Consider the following 23,331-nt stretch of genomic DNA (forward strand, 5'->3'; position numbering starts at 1 on the left):
TGTGGGAGGGGATTCTCATTTTTGAGATTAACATTATTATGTCAAAATTTAAGTGGAATTGTTGAGAAGTAGTAGAGGTGGTGTTTCAAAAATAAAACTAAGCCTGAAGATGATTGGGCACCCAAACCTGACTGTACTTGTTCTGTTTCTTATTCCAAATGTTGTCAAGTGTTCTGGGTGCACTTTTACTAAGTAACTTACGAAATAACAACAGAGCACTTTTTCCTGAACATGTCTGAGGTGTGGCTCATTACTGTCACAATACCAACAAAATTTCTTTTAATCCTTCAAAATAAGTGTCTCAAACATACACACATACAGTTGATCTTAGAATACTCTCAAATCACCTGGAGCATATAGCTTATATTATTAGTATTAATAACATTCTATGCTAGAACTCATACTGCAGCTTAAACTGATAGAACGTTTGAGACTAATGTGTTCATCTCCAGAAGTAAGTTAAGATGTTTGGGCTAAAAGACTTGTTTTTTTAAACTGTTCTGAAGTATTCACCTTATTCTTTGCTTAAACCAGGACATTTCTGGTAAACTGTGAAGCATTCTTCCAGTGTTAGTCTCAGTGCTGTTGTTTTCTATAGAGCTGGTAGCTTTGACACTCATAAATTTAACAAAGACTGTTGTTCAGACATTGTTACCAAAACATTCACTGTGAGTTGTACAACTCAGAGAAAGGATGGAGAAGGGTTCATTGGGAGATAAAATATTTTGTAAATTTTGAGGACTTTAAACATTGTGATCTGACAGTTGTACAGCCAACAAAGAAACTGTGATTTTTTTTATCAAAAACTTTGCACTTAATCAAACCCGTTTTAATATTTGTTCATTTAGAGTTTACTGAGTTTACTAAATTATTTGGTGATTAATACGAGTAATAACAATGATCATTACAGATAAGTAAGTTTTCAACTCATTATTAAAACAGCTGATCAGGACTAGTGTTGTTAGCATGTAGCATTTAGTTCTTTCACACTTTAAAAATATCATTCAGCTTTAATCTTCATGATTAAAAACTTTACCAATCCTAACACTGTTTGTGCTGATGTGCTTCTGGTTTTTTTCTATTTTACAACAAAAAACGGGAGTACTGCATATAAAACATGATGTGTAAAGTTCTTGTTCATGGTTGAATATGGAAAAAGAAAGATGACACATTTTTGTCCATTTTCTGATCGTTGTCAACATTCTGATCAGATGTGTGGATTTGTGTCTGCGTACAGAACAGAACTGATTACAGATCATAAACAAAAGTTTTTTGTTTAGATATTCTTTTTTTTTTTTTTTATGTTGCTGAGGTTTCTACGTGAAAGCGTAGAAAGCAGTGCAAATAAAATGTCCTAGTAGGTGATAACATGTCCATCCCCACAGGATGCTTCCAGTACAAGTTTTAAGTCCTGCTACAGCCATGTAAATAAAAAGGATGTTTCCTTATTATAAAATTAAAATACACCACTAATATTTTCTTTTTTTTTACATCTTGACTCATGTTGTTCCACATAGTTTTTATCATGCTGCTGTATGTTCCATTATTATTATTATTATTATTATTATTATTATTATTATTATTATTATTAATAATAATAATAATAATAATAATAATACATTTAGCTGTAATTAGTTATTTAATGTTTTAAAAAAAACACGTAACACCGTGATTGTGTGCAAGAGAGGAGGTGGAACTTAAAGCTCCACATCTCTAGTGTGCCAATTCGGGTTCCAAAAATACAACATTGCAGTGTCCATAAACCAGATCCTGCTTGCTTCAATTACCAATAGCTGTTAAAAAAAATGTGTATTTTTTTTTCTTCATCACCAGAATAACCAGTTTTCTAAGCAATGGATTACCAGGCACTTTTTGTTTTGTCATCGCTTTTATAATCACAAGGTTTGGGGTTGTATATCTCTGAAAAACTTTCAACAGCTTATGATTTTTTTTATCCACTTTTAATATAAAATGGTATTACAACTAATAAGAGAAGAACTGTCAATAAAAGCATAAAGAAAGAGCTGCTACAGGAACCTGGATGTCTAAGCAGGGAGCATGTTCACATAAAGATGTATTGTTTCAGGAGTGGCAACGCTTGAAACTAGAACTGTCAAGAAATATTGTCAGATGCCAGAGCACAGAGCATCAGTTGGAGATCATAGGGGTGATAATAGAAAATATTGGAGATGCCACTTTTTTGACACGCATCATATACTACCAGTTTATTTTACTGTTTTGTTGTGTATTATAATACACGTCTATCTGACCTATAATGTATGATCTTAATACCAGCTGACTGCTGCAGTCAAAATTTGAAATTCTGCTTCAAAATAAAAAGTGTGAAGCTGGGATTGATGAAAGTGGACGGAGCAGCATAAAGTTAATGAAACCACTACCCACACATTATTGTCGGTCTTTGCATTAATGCTGCTTTGGTTTTTGATTACCCTTTCTATCCCAACATAAAAACTTTACTCTCATTTTGACTTCATTCTCAACATTTCATTTTTTTTTTTCAAAACTGGAAAACAAATACACACAATTTTATTTTTTTCTTTTAAGAGTCCATAATATGCCATTGCCACTTAGACAAGATACATTTGTTTTGAGATAATATTTTGATATATTAAATTGTTGCAACGTTTATATTTTGTTTAGACACTTTTGGATGTAATTGCCAAATCATAAATTAACATGCTGCACTTCAAAAATATTACAATCAGTGGAAACATCTATTTGATTTGATGCCCAAAACTTAAAAAAGTGTAACTATTAGTATAATATGCAAGCCAGCTAGCCAGTAGTTACATTTTCTAAACATGACCACATTTAGGTAAATTAAAAGAAAATCCATGCAAAAATGTCATAACAGCTGGCTGAAGGGTAAAGTTACTCTATCCTCTGGTGGGATGCAACATAGAAAAGTAAGGAAAAAAATAAAGTAAAAGGCAAATCCAAGCAGAAAATTTATGTAACAATATTAATATCTAAGAATGGTGAGAGACATGTAAACTTTAGACATCAAGCTGAAAAGGACAAAACACATTCAGCCCAAAAAGAGTTTACGAGTAAAGAGCAAAAAGAAAATGTCCATTCTTTCAAAAAAAGGACAAGAAATGTAAGAAAATCAAAGAAGATAAAAATTGGAGGAGAAAGGGTAAGTCTGGTTTCCCTTGTCATGCAAATCAGATTGACATTGGGGGGGGGAAAAAATACCTTCATCGTCCGTGCGGTCACTATCACTTAAATCATCAGTGTGTTTCTTTGTAAGGGGACCTATAGGACCAAGAAGGAGAAGATGGAGGAAAACAAGGTGATCAAGAACACACACAGCTTTCAAAAGATGTTCTCAAAAGATAAGAAAGTGATTCTAATTCTTATTGCACTTTTTTAAAGAAAAATTCTCCCTCCAACAGAGAACATTTCACATGTAAACAGTCGAAATTCGACGTTTAGGAGTTGTTTTAGTTACAGGGCAAGAAAAGAGAGAGTTTACAAAAAAGAGGTAAAAAATAGTTTTCTGGTAAAAATGAAGAATTAACTGAAGATAGATTCACAGGTTTAAAAGACATAAAACTCTTTAAAACAGTGTAGAAAGCAGCATGAATTATACATTTCAGAGGCATCATGTTACCCATTACAAAAATGATCTTTGTAGCTGAAGAAAAAAACAACAGTCTGTAAAATAAGAAGTACCTTTTAATGGCAGAGCACTTAATAGAAGCATGCGACCATCTCCACCTGTTTCCTGCTCAGTGTGTATATTTTATGTGAACTACCCTCCCTCATAAAACTTATCTGCAGGGTCACTGTATCTGAATTTATCCTGATGAGAAAAAGAAAACCAGATGGGAACACAAATTGAAGGCCATTTTAAAGAAGAATATGGTCTGCATCACATGACTTAGTTCTCTGAATATGTTTTTACATCAGCCTTCTTTGCAAGTCCTCTTATTCTTTCTTTGTTAGACATGAATGATTTGAAAGCTCAAAACAAAAGATTTTGGATTAAAGTTTACATGCAGGATTAGAGAATATACATTTAACCATCAACAAACCATAGTTTTTCTCATGCCATGTGGATTCAGACCTACACAAAACAAAACAGTAGGGAAATGTTGCAAATGTATGAATTTCTAAATATGTTAAAATGCTTATCCTTTCTGAAGATGTAAAGCAATGTTACAAATAGGAATGTAATGTAAGGATGGGGGTTATAATCTATTTTTGATGCATCTTGATACAGATATTTACAATTCTGAATTGGTTTAAAAATGTCAAAAATCAATACATTTTGTTATGTTACTAAGGTACTGTAATGTACTGTAAAAGGTGAAACACTGAAGTGCAGCCCCCAGACAGTTTATGGTGTGCACACACCAGAAACATGACTGAGACATACAAACTTCTTCTGCATTGAAAGCCAGTGTTTGGAAGTACTTTGCTTCTTTGAAGTTATGGCAAAAAATGGTGTTGTTCAGTGCCACACTATATGCAAGTTGTATATATGTTTCCACCCACAGAGGGAAGAAGAAAAGACACCCAGTGGTAGCTGCTGCTGCTAATGGCAGTATCTGGGCTGCGACTGCTGGAGATTATTTGGTAAATATCATTCACAAGGGAGTCTTTAAAATGTCTCAAAATGTTCACAAGTGTTTGCAGTTTCCTCACATGAATCGAAAAGGCTTGGAGTTCTGTTGCTCAAGTTTTGGTCTGGCAGTTAGGAAGATAAAAAACAAAAAAAACATGAGTGCACTACTGGGGATGACAGAGATGACTGATTGTCTGAATGTATCCATTGTCTGATTACTGAATTCATCTAAGGCGCATGTGCCATTACGGTTCGGTATGGATACATGCATGGTTACACTTCTAGTTCGAATGATGTATTTTATGGTTACACCAGGTTAAAAAAAGCTAATTTGACAAAATAAAGGTAAAAAAAAAGTGTGAAGAAAAACAAAAGGACAAACATTTTAGATAAGATAAAAACAAAAAGATGGACACTTTTGCTTGGTTGAATTCCCCAGAAAATCATTTGAGTTCATTTCCTTTTAAAACAATTTATTTTTTTGTGTTTTTGCTATTTTCCCGACTGAATTTGGAAGTTTAACAGGTTTACAGGGGGAGAGGTCAGGTGCTTCTTCTTTAATAAAACCAACATGTCACCATTATTGAAGTATCTTGTATGATCATAAACTCAAGCCATCTTTAGCAAAAACAAACTAGCTACAAATATACACATCATTAAAAAAAAAAATCAGGGATGCAGACAGATATCTTTTAGAAATTTCAAAAACATGCAGTCTGAACAAAAGATTACACGAAGCATGCATACAGAAAAACAGTAACATTTGGCAGGTCATCTCACACATACACACACGCAAACAGACACACACATATAAAGCAATGAGTCTCAGAACATTTAGCCACCAGGCCTCAAACAGCATCAACTGATGAGAAAATGACCACACTGTCCTTCAAATAACCTCAGGAGGCCACAACTCTTAAAGGTATGTTTGCTTCTAAAAAAAACCCTACAGTTTGCAAAACTTTACACTCAAGTAGCAAAACACCAGCCCAGATTTGAACAACTATAAGTCTCACACTTTTTGTAAAACCCCATACACATCTATCTGCTTTAGACACAGAAAGTTACCGTGATGTTACTTCCTGCCATTACAAAGCACTGACTTCTCAAAAAACAATACCTCTGAACCAATTAGTTAAATCAGGGGTCTGCAACCTGCATCCTACAGCTCTTTGGTTCTTTTGCAGTGGCTCTTTGTAGCTTTAACCAAAACATAACATGAAACTGTTATTTTTATGTTTATATTCCTAACCACAACATAAAAGGCTAGTTTTAGCTTTTTCTTTCTGTCCAATGTTGTGCAATGTGTGAATAAAATATCCATGACAGAAGGATACTAATAATGCAAAAAGCAAAACACTTTGATCAGTTTGTGCTAGTCGTTTGGTAGCCTAATAGTCAATCCATCCATCCATCTATCCATCCATCCATTTTCTTTATTTACCCACTTTTCCTTTCCGGGTCCCTCTGTACAAGAGGCAGGGGACACCTGGACAGGTTGGAAGTCCATCACAAGGCCACATAGAGATAAACAAGACAACAACAATTCACTCTCACTCACCCCTATGAACAATTTAAGAGTTACCAATTAACCTCACATGCATGTTTTTGGTCTGTGGGAGGAACTGGAGGAACCAGAGTATACCCACGTGCGCACAGGGAGAACATGCATTAATTTAAATTCCATGTAACATTATGTTTTTGTTCCAGAAGGCCTGCAAATGTTGATACTAACAGTAGAAATAAATCACAATTGACTTTTTCACTATCTTCAAAACAAATTAGTCATTTTAAAACACACTTTCTTTTTTTTCAAAGCGCCTTTTTGGAGGGGCAGGCCCACACTAAACTTAAGCTGCACTATTATTTATGGAGTTATTACAATATGAAAGGTCCAGTACACTGAAGCTTCACTCTGAAGAGGACCACCTGAACACAAGTCTATGGAGCTGTGATATTTACAAACATGAGATTGTTTTAAAGACAAAAAAAGATCATTCTAACAGTAACATGACAAACTGATGTGTCGTCGTTTAGTGCAGCAACCCAATAAAGTGTGGAGGAGTGAAGACCTGTACTTCATCCAAGAATCCAGCTCCCCCTCACTGACTGTTGAAGACTATCCAAGCCACAAGTCAAGACACGTTAACAAGGATGGTGTGCTGCTTTGCCCCAAAGAGATCAGAGTGGAGAACCACTGAACTTATAGACGAAGACACAAAGAAAAAAAAAATCATCTAAATGCCTTCTAAATCTGCCTGACATTTATTCTTGACATATGTCTTACTTGATCTTTCTTTTATCTTTAAAGTTTAACAGAAGATTCACTCTTATATTTCCACCTAAAATTCTTCTACAAGATATTACCTTGTCTGATTGTACCATATTTGTTTACCTATACAAACAACAGCATGCATAGTGTTGGTCAATCTTATGACTCAAGCTTTTCAGCAAATTCATCTGAGTTCTTTGTTTACATTGAATGTGCACCCACATTTTAGAATTTCATATCAATATATCTAAAAAACTACTAGAGTAAATGCTTTCATTCAGACTGCACCATTTAATTCAGTTTAGGAGAACCTTTTTTATTTTTAATTTTATAGTTTACAATGAGTACCTTTAATTGCAACTTACTAAATCTTCTGAATTTAAAACAGAGACATTTATTTAAATGGCAAATGGTAAATGGCCTGCACCTGTATTGCACCTTATGTAGTCCAAGGACCCCAAGGCGCTTCACACTACAATCATTCACCCATTCATTCACACACTGATGGTGGTAAGCTACATTGTAGCCACAGCTGCCCTAGGGCAGACTGACAGAAGTATTTAATTTAACTTTAATTATGTTTTGATGAAAGGAAAGCTTTTACTTCTAATTTGTTTTAATTATCAAATTGACTTGTCATCTATTTTGCAGAACCCCTTATCTCGGTAACTCATTTTGTGTTTGCAAAAATGCACTTTCTGTTTTTTCTTCTAAGCAATTTGCCTTGAAGGTGTTCAAAAAAAGTACTTTTCTTGTGAATTTTAGATATAGATTATACTGTGTGGCAGGAAATAGTCTTAATAAAGAAGCTAGATGTCCAATAAACTACTAGTGTAATCTGATTAACATGTTACACTCCTTATATTTTAGTTTTACTCACATATTTGCAAAATCCAGGACAGGAAAACCGGTAAACTAGCCTTTCCTGTCATCGTTTATCATATCAATCAATAAAATTCATTTTTACATTATTTTTTCTCAAAACCACAAAGAGCCAGTGGAGCGGGCTAAAAAGCCACATGTGGCCCTCAAGCCAGCGTTTGCGGACCTCTGACCTAAGCAATTGTGTAAATCAGTTATAGCAAGCAAGGTTATTGAAAGCTTCTTCAATGCAGTTTGATTATACAGCTGGCCATTCTGTGTGTAGTTGATTTTTAAAAAAATGTCCATATTAAAAGTAGACTTAAAAAAAGTAACAAATTAATAACTTTAAAAGGTTTATAAATGCATCAAAAGTTCTTGTTCGTAGGCCCAAACTCCTCAACTATCTCTGAGTAATAACTTTTAAAAAGACGAGGTTTCCTGCACAGAGTTTGTCCTAAAGCACTCTTCCAACCCTTCTTTGTGAATTTGACAAGTGATTTGATAAGCAAGAGCTGACTGTGCTTCTTATATATGCTGAATAAGCACTAGACACAAAAGTCGCTTATTTTAAAATGTGAACAGAGAAACTGCTGTCTAGGGTCGTCTGCACAAAACGAACCCTGCATAGAAAGATCACTGACAAACAATCCATAATGTTTGTCTTTACCAAACGCTACACAATAGTAATTGATAAAGAGCTTTTTAAAAATTATTTTAGCATCGAAAAATTTACATATATTATAAAATGTGTTATTTCCATTATCTCTTACTTCTAAAAGGTGAAGTAGCTAATGATCTTTTTGCCCATGTGTATTTTTGTGCCTCTGCGTTACCAAAATGTCCCATGAACCACTGGACAAATTTTAATGAAACTCTCAGAAAGTAATCTTTGGATGTACATCTAGAACTGATTAACCTTTGAAATTAATCCATTTGAAATTGGCCACCACAGCAAACTGAACTTAAAAAGCACAACAATGGTCATACCTCAGGGTATTTTCCAGATATTGACCTAAATTTTAATGTTGTAGAAGCTGAGACAGATCCCCAAGCCATATTCTGAATGCAAACAAATTGCTTGAAATCTTGCCATTAGCACTTTAGAGTTAACACTTTCTGCTAGCAAAATATCCCATGAATCACTGGATGGATTTTAATGATTTTTTTCAGAAAATAATTGGACATCCATTCACAAATGAATAACTTGGATTGACTTTTCACAGCTTGTACTTAAAGTGCTACACATCATGTAAGAGCTTTGCTTAAATCTTTAGCTTTAACTATTGAAATAAATAGTGTTTGCAAAACATTTCATGAAGTACTGGATAGATTGTAAACTTTTAGTAAGTAATCATTGAATGAACATCTGCAACTGATTGCCTTTGTCGGTTTTACAGATATTGATCTAAAATTGTATGTGGTAGTAGCTGAAAGTCATTCACAACACATACTCGAAGCGCAAACAGATTATGCAAGATATTCCAAAATTGCATGAGACTGCTGAGAAAATTGGCTATAACTGTCATTTCTCAACATAAAGTGATATTTGCTTAAAACTCTGTCATATAACTTTTTTTAAACAAGCCTATTGTGTAATCTGTTAGTGCTCAGAATATTTGTTGTGAAGGAACCTTATCTACTACCACACCAAAGGTTTGGTCTGTATCTGTAAAATTTACTGAGGTACAGCAAATTTTTGTTTTCTAAGTTTGCTTAGCTCTGGCAGCCACCTGAGATCAGGTTGAATCTTAAAAGCTATCAGTTACAGAAGTATTTTCAGTGATTACTTTTTTACTGTTCAATAAAAGTCCATCCACTGGTTTGTGAGGTATTTTGTTAACACACAAAGGTGAATCCAAAAGTTAATGCCAAAGTTTTCAGCAAATGATTTACACAAGTAGCATTTGGAGCTTGTTTGGGGATCAGTCAGTCCTAGCTACTACTGCACCAAATTTGAGCTCAATATCTATAAAATTAGCTGACTTACAGGCATTTTGGGTTTGCTAGGTTTGCTTTGCTTTGGCAGACATTTTGAATTGGAGTGACTCCAAAGGGTAATTAGTTGCAAAGGTACATCCAACAATGACTTCCTGGGAATTCAATTAAAATTTGTCAAGTGATACATGTTACACAGACATGAAGAAAAACATAATTGTCCACCTTCCTCTTTGGCTGCAGACAATAGCTACATTCATAGTAAATAAATGGTCTAAACACACGCAACTCAGAGCTTGTGAGAATATTAAAAGTGACAGATGTAGCTGCTTTCTGGACTGTACATGTGTTGCTGGTACAGCGGCATCTTTTTTTTTTTAATTCAGAGGATTTGTAGGGATCAGAGCAGCCAAGACAGCTGCATGACAGCTCTTATCTCATGTGCACACACCTACACACACACACCTACACACACACACCTACACACACACACACACTTACATAAAGAAGGACATCATACAACAATCATGTGTCAATTTTAAACTGTCCAGAGACAAGGGGGTCCTGACACTGGCCTCTACCCTCCTACCTGCCACTGGGATTTGAGTGAGGGGCTTTTGCTCTAACCCTCCTTTGGCTCAGCTGGTTTCAGCTCTGATTAGAAACCTGAAATTTTATCTTTTGTCACTGCATCATTGTTCTATCCTCTTGTGCTAACATGCTCATTTTTTTGCAAGGGCTGCAGCCCACTTTTTCTTTTAAATATGGCAACAAGCCAGACTGCAGTTTTTTTTGTTTGTTTGTTTGTTTGTTGTTTCTTGAAAACAACAAACAAGGTTTAATTTGGAAGAAAAAATAGCCTGTTTTATATTCAACACCAAAAAAGAAAAAAAAAACTCAATGCCAGACAATTACTGACACCCATGGTTAGGAGGGAATAAAAAGCCCCTGGCACATTTGATATCTTGTCTTATCTTCATAAAGAATAATTGAAAGACAAAATGACAGGTTTTAAAGTCCAAAAAATAGAGGAACAGAAAGGACTAAGGTAACCAGTCAGAATTTGACAACATGAGGGCAATATCAAATAAACTGAGTCACATATGCCTTTAGTGACTATATTTCAAAAGTAAAAGCTTTAATTTGACACAATGCTACATCTAAATGAACTGAAATTAATATTGTTTTGTTAGTTTACAACAACATCCTCTCAGGGCACTTTAAAAATAACATAAACAAGACTAAATAAATTAATTTATTTTATATTCTTTAAATATTAATACAGTTCAAATGAATTCAGAATAGTTCCAATTCAAACCAGTTCTATCTAATTACAATCCAGTTTGGAATAGAGCTTGTGCAGTTTACATCATAGTCACATTGTCTGTGTTTAACTCATGTTGAACAGAACGTTTTCTGATAAGGTAGTATCCTTCTGGGCTGCAACTATTGAAGACTATTTGGTGACTTAAAATTGCAAGAAAATAGACACATTTTCAGTTGCAGTCTGAATGAATCCTGATTGTTGGCAACCAAGCAACCAGCAAGCCATGTTACTGCAGTTTGCGAGGCCAATTTGAGAAATTCACATCACAGCAGCAATAACCTGCTTTGTACCCAGTTTGAGAGCTGCACCAACATTTAGAAAATATTCTGCTGGAATAAACTTTTAAAGTTAGGCAGATTTGAACAAATTTTTTAATCATTACTTATTATTGACACAAATGTTTTAGACCTGGATATTTGGGGTTACAGTCTTGGATGTTTCCTGTCTGAGAAAAGGTTCTATACAGCCATGAAATATGGCTCTAGAATTTTTGCAAATGTTTTGAGATCCCGACTGTAACTCTGTGACAAGTTTGAGTACAACTTTGTTTTACACATTTTTAAGATGTTTAAAATTCAAGCAGCACGACTGCAATCCTCTGCAATTCAAACAAAGATATTGAGAACCCCTGCAAATGTTTCAAGACATTTTGGAAACTACCAAATGCTGTTTGCCACCTAGTCCCCCCAAATTATTCCAAACCATCACCAATAGTTGTCAACTACAGAGGCTCTAAGACATAGAGCAATTCTAGGTTGACTGCAGCTCTTGAGAAAACCAGTCTGACAAAGAGAGAGGCCTGAAGAAAAGTAAATGAGGTATTTAGGCAAAAAACTAGTACCAACAGACCACCAATATCGTCTTTATTTCTGGCCAGTGTCCGCTTCCTCCGGCCAATGTCTGCTCCCTCGGACAAGTAAACTGCGCTGTACTTTGTGATGAGGAACTGCGCTGTACTTTGTAATGAGATGAGGAACTGCGCTGTACTTTGTTTGACAGAAACCTGGCTAAATGGCAACATGCTGGACATAGCATTCCAGATGAAAGACTAACTTTTCTTCCACGCAGACCGCCTGCGGTGGTGCAATATGAGTCAATATTAACAAAGGGGGGTGTACAAACTGAAGTGTGATCAACAGCTACTGCTGCAAGGCAATAGAACATCTGATTCTCAAATGCCAGCCACACTATCTGCCCTGTGAGTTTACTGTGGTACTTGTTGTGGTTGTTTACATCTCACCAGGTGCTAAAGCTAATGAAGCAATGCAAGTGCTGCATGATAACATCAGCTCACTTCAAAAAAAAAGAACCCAGAGCCTTTTAAGGTGGTGGCAGGGGATTTTAACCACATAAACCTGACAGCCACTTTGCCAAAGTTTTACCAGAGGAAATAATACACTAGACTCTGTCTACACCAAATGCCTTTCTGACCACATTTTGATCACGCTGGTTCCTGCCTATCATCCATTATTGAAATGCCACAAATCATCGCAGAAGACCATCATGTGTGGCCCAGTGATGCTGACTCAAGACTGCTTCCAGTGCACAGACTGACAGGTCTTCAGGGTGGCAGCTGTCTGCAAGGGGGAGGTGGACTTGGAGGACTACACATCTGCTGGCCTGGGCTACATCAATGTGTTAATAATGTCACAACTACCAAGAGTGTGACTAGCTTCTGGAACTCAAAATCCTAGCCAAATGTAGAGGTTTGGTCACTGCTGGAAGCTTTTGTTGTTTGTGGACTTCACATCGGTGTTAGACACCATTACACTCCAGACCATTGTCCACAAACTGTTAACACTTGAGCTGGGCTGCTCCCTCTGCCCTCTTGAATTCTTGAATCCAACAGTCCTCTCTAATATTCACCAACAGTTGTCACAAAGTTACCTACAGGCCTCACCAACAACTCCAAAAGTCAAGTCAAGTCAAATTATTTTATATAGCACTTTTCAGCAACAAGATGATTCAAAGTGCTTTACAATGTGAACACAAAAATAAAGAGTCATAAAACACACAACAATATCTAAAATATGAACTAAGATACTCTAAATGGAGTCATGAAACTAAACATATCTAAAACATAAAACACTAAATAAGACACAAAACTACAGAGCAAAACTTATCTAAAACAAGTCATACTAAATCATACTAAAGATAAACCAAAGATAAGCTGAGGAGAACTATGATGTAACAAAAACTAAACTAGGATTTAAAAACTTTTGCTGAACAGGTAACACATAACAACAGCTAAGATAAACTAACTACTAAACTAAAATAAGTTAAAGCAAGCAAAGGCAGGATAAAATTGACTAAGTCATACTAAAGTAAACTGGAGAAAACCAAGCTATTATACCAACATAAACAAAATTATAATTTAAGGACCACAGCAGAACAGACTAAGATAAACTATGATAAACAATACATTTGCTAAAGCTAATTCACCTAAAGTTTCAGGTAATTCAAATATGTTAATGTTGATTCAGTTATAGGTTAAGCTAATTCAACTATGATAATGAGACAAAGTGGGAGGGAGGAAGGGAGGGAGTGACATTAAACATCAGAGGAGAAGGGAGGGATAGAGCTGGGGGTGTGTGAAGGGAGTGAGGGAGGGGGGGGGGAGAGGGAGAGTGATGGCGATGGGGAAGGAATGCCCTCGGATACTGTTTCCGATAGTCCTCTGTCTGCCATAGTCCTGATAGTGATGGAAAGTTTTATCAGTCGGCCTTGGAACCTAGCCGTCACAGATCCGGAGATGTCCTGGAAGAGGGAGGGGAACTGATGGGAGCGTCAAGTTTACATAACATCCAGGAGAATTTTGAGATAGCCAACCTTCCAAGGCTGACTCAGTGGAACCAGATTTCGATATCAGAACTTTTTAGGTCAGGCCAACGGCGTAATTTCAAACCGGCTTTAAGGGTCTCACTGGTACATCTCAATAGCAAATCCAAACAACCAAGTTAATGTTGTCCTCCAAGCTGGGCCAAATCAGTAACTTTTCTAAGGTCGATTCCATTCAGCCAGCAAGTTCTAAGGTCCACAACTGGCCCTCGATACACACAAGTCACGTCCAGTATTTTCCTCTGTTGGCACAACTGAGTCTGAGTGTTCACTGCTTGGCACATTCCTTCACACAAGCCTGGCAGCCTTGACATGGCCCGAACAGCTGCCTGTGTCTTCCGAATTTCACAAAACGCCAGGTAACCACCGAGTCCAAAAAGCAGAAATTCCGTAATTAAAGTCTTCAATATCCTCGACTGACATTATAGATAAACACACAATATTCCATTTCCCCCAAGAATCTATCGTGTATCAAATGTCCCGTCAGGGCAGGCAGGCTCTCCTGTGTCCAGCCTTCTCGTAGAAAAAAAATTGATTTATTGCGTCGAGAGACCCGCTGACCACATCCATAATAATTTAATGCAAACATTATGCCAAGAGAGGCTCCAAAGAAAGAAAGACAAGTCAGCAACAGTCGCCAATAGTCCTCAACAGTTGTCAACCATCAGCAACAGTCACCAACAGTTGTCACCAACAGTCTCCAATCCATCACCAACAGTTGTTGCCAACAGTTGCCAAGTCACCAACAGTCACCAACAATTGCCACTAACATTTGTCATCAGATGCCAACAGTCACAGTGAGATATGTTAATTTTATCATAATGTTTTGATTCACGTTAAGTGGGAAATGATCCCCTGAAATCTTCAAAATGTATGTCTCATACTTGGAAACAGATTGTACAAAATATCAGGGGGAATTACAGTTTTTAAAAAGAAAATAAAGACCTAGAACAGCAAGCAATTAAATGGTTTGGTGAGGTCACTGTGCAGGCTCTATGTTAGGATATACAAAATACTTTTTAATGCCTTGTGAAACATCTAATCAGATTAAATCTAATCTTACTGTTGAAAGAGAAAAAAATAATTTTCAAGTAGAACAGTCCTACTGCGGAATCGGAGTTCAGTGACATCATTACTGCTCACCCTGATGAAGCAATAAAGTTTTTGCCAGTGTTCATGTGTGCATGTCTGTGTGTGGATTGGTGTGTCTGACTGTTACCACAATGTCTTATAAATCATTGCACATTAATTTATGAAACTTTCAGGAAATTATCATTGAATGAATGTCTACATCTGATGAAAAATCAAGATTGCTGCCACAGCCAACTGACCTTAGGAAACACAAAAATGGCTGTAGCTCAGTCAATTTTACAGAAATTGTGCTAGAATTTGATATGGTAGTAGTTGGGAGTCATTCACAACCCATACTCTGAGCTCTTCTTACTGCATGAGATTGTGTATAATCGTATTTTCAAGGTTTGACCAAAACAGTTGTAACGCCCCCATTTCTTAACAAAAGATAATCTTAGTCTAAATATCTGGCATAAAATGTAATGGGGGATGTGCATTTATGCAAAAATTTATAATCTTTTAATGTTTTGTCACAGTTTGATTTAACAGTTAATAATGTTTTTAAATAATATTTATCATTTGTGAAAGCAAAATCACCTTCTCATTAACATTCTTAGTTTTCGTCTTCTGCTGATGTCCCTCTGTCTTTTCACTCCTCCCCTATATTCTCCACACCAACAGCCTTGATTGAGGACTGTTGAAGAGGAGTTTCACGCTCTCTGACATTGCAACAACCCATGACTCAAATAGCCAGCTGGAAAGCAAAAAGTGGTACACACGCAAGGCATTACATACACAGACACACAGCCCCTAGGCTTCCCCCTCTTCTGGATGAGGTAATTATTGCTAGGAGAGTCTATGTATCGATCCCACTTTCTGCACAAGAGCTATCCACACATACATATTGCGCTTTGTGCGCATCAGTCAAGGCCAGCATTGGCATAGAGACACGGAGGCTTAATCAATCACCAATGCACATTAAAAAGGAGATCTAACAGAGCGCATGGCTCAATGAGCCAAATAAGTAATCTACAACTGACCTTGGATAAAATTCCCACAGGATGTAAACTACAAATACAGAATCTATTCCCTGAGGTAAAACTGGGAGTCTATTGCACTTCAGCAAAATCTTTAATGAGAAGAACTGAACAGTGTTCTGCTAACTTTACAACTGTGCATTATGAAGGCATGATGGAAGATTTTATAGCTACACAGTTTGTAGCTCTAATATGACTCTAAGATTTATCAGATAGTAAAATTATAACAAAATACGCTTCCATCAATTCTTAAAATGTTCATTTGTTTAATCCAGTCTAAAAATAGGAAGTTTTAAAGCTGTTTTACTATCCAAAAATTCTGTTTGCATGTGAAGAAAAGGTGCAAACACAGCAGAAAATCTGTTTTTAAAAATATCTGGAGTAGTATGGGTGGGGCCTAAAGAGTGACTTGCATTTTACTAGCATTTTCATTTGAGTGACAAGCTAACATAAATTACGGTAAAAAAAAGTTATATAATCTTTAATAAATATATAATCTTTGTTCTGCCACTGAATTCTCTTTCTTCATGAGAGACTTTCCTTTGGTCACAAGATACATTCCTGTGGTCATGAAAATGTTTCCCATTTGCACAATGTATTTTTCCCTGTGCATCAGATGCATTTCTGTGCATTCCAGATACTTTCCATTGCGCAACAGCTCTCCAACTTTCCAGTGTGTATCAAATACTTTCTTGTGCCCATGACAATGTTTCTTGTGAGCACCTGATACTTTTTTGAGCGCATACAATACTTTCCTATGCACAAAATATAGTTTCTCATGCCTGTGACTACCCTTTTTGACTTAGATTTTCTTTTCCCTCTGTAGGGGAAAAAATGCACTAATGATTTTTTTAACACTCTAAAATTCTTTCCTCCATTTTGACCACTTAGTTTCTAAAGGGCATTTAAGTCATTTATCATTTGATGCCAAATAAATAAAGTTTGTTTCATGTTTATTAATTTTGGTAAAACTGATATTTAGCACTTTTTTTATTTTTATGATTTTGTTTAAATTTTCTATGTCTCTCTTGTTTATGTGGTCCCTCACAGTCACCAACCCACCAAAACCAGCCATTCCTGTTCAGATTATTTCCCTGCTGTCCATATTGTGACTTTCCTGCACACAGTGGGATATTTCAGTTTTGGTGTGAAAAGTGTGGATGTTAGGGTGATTTTAAAAAGCAAAAAGCTATTTGAGACAGAATGGTAATTTTCTGTGTAAATCCTGTTCTCAGTTTGTAGTAAACTGTGGGTAAGCTGAGTATTTCCTTGTGTTTTTATGCTTCCAGCAAAAAGAGTGTAAATTTGTTAGCTTTGGTAATTACACCACCATAGAAAAGACACTGTCATAAGCTTAAAGCAAATAAAACGTGCTTTTTGTAAAAGGCTGGGTGCTGTCAATTTTATACTATATATTTATGTAAAAAAAAAAATTCCTGCACATCAATTTCATCATGATATATTTTCCAATATAAACTTAATTGAAAAAAATATAATAAAATCATTTCTGAAACATGCAGTATCCCCTGGGGTCTGTGAGAGGTGCTAGCTCACAGGTTGCTCCTACTGGTTATTCGTCATGTACAAACTGCCTTCAGAGTGGCAAAGTTTGGAGGATTCTTTTGTTTTCTACTGGGTTTTCCAGAACTGGACAACAGATTTTAACATTCATTCTCCTGTCTCTTAAACTGATGAACCAGAAACATTAAAACGTGAAGGAGTATACTAATGAAACTATGCTGATGATTGCAACATAACCACTTTATTAGTGTTTACAACTATGAAAGGTCATCACAGGGCCATTTTAATCCAAGTAAATACTTCCTTAAGTTTATTGTAATAGATGCAACTATTGATTTGACTTTATTAGTAGATTTAACAACAATTTATTTTATTACATTCACTCATCTGTTTACCTGTTGTTCCATCAATCTGTCTCTGCCGAGCCATCTATTATCCATTCATCCTTCTATCCAACTATTATTCCATCCATCCATCCATACATCTTCCATGCACCAATCTATAATCTATAATTCATCCAGCCATCCATCCATTTATGTTTTGTGTGTGTGCATAAAAAAAATACTGTAATAAATATAGGTGGCATAAGCAAGAGCTTAAAACACAAAGAACAAGACAAGACTGTTTTTATTGTTTAATGTTAAAGTTTGTTTTATGATAATTTTTTACAGTATATACATGAATACAACCCAAACTCCAAAAAGGATGGTAAAACCAGTCTATCATAACCAGACTAGTAAATTGGTCATGCAGGGTTTCTAAGACCTGACTCAGACCTGGCTGGCAGATTGAACTTTGACTTAAGTGGTTCATTAGTCACTTACAAATATCTCAGGATATGCCAGAACAGTGTTTCTCAACCAAAAATTTAATAAAATACCATATAAAGCATTTTTCTTGTTTCTTTTGTTAACTGACTCATTTTGACCAACTCTGTTAGCTAATGGGCTAGTGGCCAGTCCATTTATCAGGGAGTCAAGCTGTTTATGAACCGAGTCTTCTCTTCTCACATGGAGACTTGTCAGCTCTGCTCTGTGTTCACACACCGCACTATGAAATATGGCATGACAGGAACTGCAGAGGTTTTAAGCCTGAGTTTGTGACCCTACTTACACAAAAAAGAAATATGGATTTTGACGTTATGCTTTGAGGCAAAACTCAGTGGAAAAAATGTTTGTGTGATGCTGTATAAAAAGAAAAAAAGAAAAAAAAGAATCAGCTCTGGAGAAATAGAGTCCTATAAATTATGGAACATTTTACCATCTAGCCAAATGCTTCACACATATTGCCGCACACATTTTAAACTGAAAAATAAATGAATTACTTTAATTTAATATCAGATAAAACTGGACAATGTGACAATGAAAAATTCTCAAATATACAGTGCCTTGTGAAAGTATTCTCAATCAAATTTAGGTTTTGGACTTTGACTGGGTCATTGTAACACAGGGTTTCCCCCACCATATTATAAGCCTGGCGGGTCGCCAGGCTTTGGTGACCCTGCCGCCAGGCTAAGCTCCGTTTGTTTATTATAAATACGTCATTTTTTATACACGTTTTTTTTCCACCTGCTCCCTCAAAACCGCTCCCTTTATCTATCAGGGTGCGTGCGCCAACAGTGACACAATCGCGCTGTCCCCGCCCCTGCGCGAAGGTCCCGCGTGGTGTCACATTGTGCACCTTTTATAACTTGGTGTGGACCACGCACCGCTCCGTGCTCCGTTCAACCATTTGCTCTCTTTTTACCGTATTTCCACTGGTTACGTAGTGTAATGCCCCCTGTCTTTTTTGAGAATACTGCACCGACGTAAGCGCCAAGCATAAACGCCTCCGCCGCGCGCTCAGGTCCGCGCGCTGTTTGCAGAGCCCTGTGGGACTCTAATGAGCCCTGAGGCCGAGCCTCCTTCAGCTACCTGGAGTTGGCATGTTGTCAGAGCCAAAGTAGTAAACATGGAACGAGAGGGTTAAACCAAAAATGGTTAGTTGAGCCGAAATTCAGCAGGTGACTTTACAAGACTGAATATGGTAATATTCAGTCTGAATATGGTAAGCATGCTTAGTGAAAATATTATCCTTGTTTAACAGTAAAATTATGCTATAATATTCAGCATTAGATATGCACAGTACAGTACAGCATCTATATTTTTCAGAGTTGTCTGTTGTTATTCATTGGCCTTGAAGTGAGACGTGTGCTGGTGCTTTGTTTGCACTTTTTCATTTATGATAAACAGCCATATTTTCAACTTTCTGTCAACTTTAATAACTTTTTTTAATAAATCACTTTTTTTACTAAATTTACTAAAATCACGGCCGTTCGCCAGCCAATCGACACCTACCACCGGGCTTAGCCTCTTTTCTGGGGGAAACCCTGTAGCACATAAATATACTCTTCTCCAGCTGAAGAAAAGCATCCCCACAGCATGATGCTGCCACTACCATGTTTTACAGTAGGGATGTTGTGCTCAGGGTGTGCACTGTTAGTTTGGGATGATTCGAGCAGACAGACAGCTTCTTCCACATGTCTGCCATGTCCCCTACATGGTTCTGGGACTTTTCTTTCTTTCAACAGTGGCTTTCTTTTTGTCACTCTTCCATAAAGACCAGCTTTGTGGAGTGCATGACTAATAGCTGTCCTGTGGACAGATTGTCCCACCTGAGCTGTGGCTCTCTGCACCACCTCCAAAGTTACCATGGGCTTCTTGGTTGCTTCTCAGAATAATTTTGTCCTTGTCTAATTTGTCAGTTTGGGTGGATGGCCAGGTATTTTTTAGGTTTGCAGTTGCACCATTTTCTTTCCATTTTCAGATGACATATTGAACAGAGCTCCATGAGATGTTCAAAGCTTAGGATATTGTTTCATAACCTAATCCTGTTTTAAGCTATTCAACTTTAACCCTTGCCTAATGTGTTCCTTGGTTTTCATAATGCTGTTTGATCACTAATGTACTCTAACAAACCTCTAACGCTTTTACAGAACAGCTAGATTTATAATGAAATGAAATTACACCCGGGAAGATTTCATTTACTAATTAGGTGGCTTGAATTACTAGGTGCACTGGATTTTAGTTTGGGGTATCAGAGTAAAGGAGGCTAAATACAAATGCACTTGTTTTAGATTTCTATTTGTAAAATAATTTTGAAAACCATGTAAAGTCTTCCTTCCACTTCACAATTATGCTTTACTTTGTGTTGGTTTATCACAAAAAAATCTTGTGGTTGTAACGTGACCAAATGTGAAAAAAGTTCAAGGTGTATAAAGACTTTTTTAAGGCACTACAAATCCATATACTAAAGAATGTAACATTTTCAGACTGATATTTTGATGCCTTTCTAAGAATTTTCCAACACGGAAGAGATCATCCCCAAGGATTATCACACCATCAAAGCAAGTCTGAAGTGCTCTGTAATCCTAGTGTAGTGATAAAATGCCAAGGCAGAGCAGAGCACTCACTCATGCTTTCAGCGCCTGACCTCTGCTCCTCCACATCGCACAGAAAGGCAGAATTCATGTACAGAAGCTTGACATTTTGGTTCATTTTACCGCTCTTGATTTCTACATAAAGCTAAAAACAAACTGTTGCCACTCCATAGAAAAAAGTTTTGACTGTTTGATCCCAAAAAGCACACTTTCCTAAATTGCATTTCAAACTATATTTTGTTGTTTTTCTTTATAGTAACAGACGCAGGACTGCAGCAGTGACATGAGAAGTAAAATGGGAAGAGACGTACCTACAAACATTGCATTTGCCTTGGTCTGCTGAGTTACCATGACAGCCAGAGGCCACATTTAGGTGTAAGACAGCATCCTCCAAATTGTGTTTTCCCTGCTGTGTGTAAGTGACGTAAAACACATCTTAAAAAGGAAGCTCTGGGCTTCACGGTGACACAACCAATTAGTGTAAAAACCATGTTCATGCAGCTGCATTTTAATGAATCCCATCTCATTTTCTGTTGTCATTGCCATCCTTCTGTTCTTGTGTCACTAAAATACAACATCAGTAGCAGAAGTTTTTAAACATTTACAGGAGGCAGGCCACCATGTCCTCAGCTGCAGATGCTAACAATATGTCTGGTACAGATTACAACTTTAAAGCCACTGACTGATGCTCAGATCACAGAACAATATTTCATTTCAGACCATAAATTTTTAATCTTGAATACCAAAAATATCCACATGTGCTACTTCAAATTATCTGCAGAAAGGGAAATGCCTAAAATGTTGTCATGTCTCAGCAATTACTCAATTTAACAATGACTTTACTGAAAGCAACAGAAAAATTATAAATGATTTACAATATTATGGGAAGACTTTACTGATGTATACTACAGTTTTAATGCAGTAGGTTGCCAACGTATTCACCTCCCCCCTTTTGGATTTGTTTTCTGTTTGTATGCCTTATGATTAGAATGGAAGATAGGATGAAATTTCTGCAGCCTTTCTCTTACTCTGGATATCATAAACTTGACCTCCATTACCAATTAAAGGAACCTTGGTGTTGAGACCTAGTATATGTCTTTCCACATCCACATTGAAAGTGTTAGCAGGATTACTGTCTTCCACCTGCACGATATTAATAAAATTAAAAGTATCTTGTCTTAAAATATTGCAGAAAAAACAGTCCACGGATTTGTCACTTCTAGGCTGGACTATTGTATTTCATTATCTAGGTTTCCAAAAACTTTCTAAAAAATCTCTTGGAGAGACAACCTTTTCCACTAATTTGTATTTCATAATGTAGTGTATCTCAGTGCATTGTTTTATAATTGGAATGAGTTGACTGTTATTAGATTTGAGTCTGGTTCTGAACTGGATTTATGATTTGAACCTTTTTTTCCTTGTTGAGTGCCTTGGGCCTTTGTTGTGGATTAGTGATATATAAATAAACTGAACTGATGCCACCACAGCAAACCTGCCAAGGGAGGGTCATCTACCAAAACACAGAGACTGGTTAAAGAGACATTATTCAAATAAACAACCAGGAGGCCAAAGATAATCCTGAGATGGAGCTGAGCAGCTCTGCTGCAGAGATGAGAGGATCTGTCTATAGGACCACTATAAGCTGCACAGAGCTGAGCTTCAGAAAAGAGTGATGGAAAAATGACATTGAATAAAAACTAAAAACAAAATCTGTTTGGAATTTCCCTAAAGGAATATTTGAGACTCAGTAAATATGGGGAAGAAGGTGCTGTGGTCAAATAAAATTAAAACTACAGTTTCTATTTGCCAAGGACAACACCATCTCTAGTTAAAACCTAACACAGTGGTGTCCAATCCTGATCCGTGGGGGCCACTATTCTGCATGTTTTTGTTGTTTCTCTGCTTCAACACACCTGATTTGAATGAATGGGTGTCTTGGAGCTGGGAAATAATTAAAACCATGCATGATAGTGACCCTCCAGGACCAGGATGGGACATCACTAACCTAACCATCCATCCATCTATCCATTTTATTTACTCGCTTCTCCATTCCGGGTTGCGGGGAGCTGGTGCCTATTCCCAGCAGTCGCACTAACCCAGGGGTCGGCAACCCAAAATGTTGAAAGAGCCATATTGGAACAAAAAAACAAAAAACAAATATGTCTGGAGCCCCAAAAAATTAAAAGCCTTATATAAGCCTTATAATGGAGGCAACACATGCTGTATGTATCTATATTAGCTATATTAGCCTATCTGATAGGCTAATATAGCTAATATAGCTGCTTCGGAGTCGGGCCAGCCGGCCGGCCCTGCTTCGTGGGCGGCGCCAGCTTAGCTCCTGTTCACTCATTGGTCGTGGTTGTGACCAGATGCAAGCATAAAGAGCGAACGGTAGGAATATAAACAACAGCGTTAGCTTACCCTGCAACGTTTATGCCGTCTGTCCCCCAGCTG

The 23,331-nt window shown here is 36.8% G+C and overlaps 1 protein-coding gene across 2 annotated transcripts in view; it reads right to left on the bottom strand.

The window, feature by feature from the left end:
• nlgn1 (neuroligin 1) overlaps nucleotides 1–23,331 on the bottom strand; it is a 591,335-nt gene that overhangs the window by 418,702 nt on the left and 149,302 nt on the right. The window contains exon 2 of one of the 2 annotated variants that reach the window (XM_017431531.3): nucleotides 3,220–3,279. The exons of the other annotated variant lie outside the window; for it this stretch is intronic. Coding sequence (XP_017287020.1) covers nucleotides 3,220–3,279 — 60 coding nt within the window. The remainder of the gene's footprint in view (nucleotides 1–3,219; nucleotides 3,280–23,331) is intronic. 2 annotated transcript variants of the gene reach the window in all.

The sequence above is a fragment of the Kryptolebias marmoratus genome, linkage group LG18 (assembly GCF_001649575.2).
Source record: "Kryptolebias marmoratus isolate JLee-2015 linkage group LG18, ASM164957v2, whole genome shotgun sequence".
Taxonomy (NCBI): domain Eukaryota; kingdom Metazoa; phylum Chordata; class Actinopteri; order Cyprinodontiformes; family Rivulidae; genus Kryptolebias; species Kryptolebias marmoratus.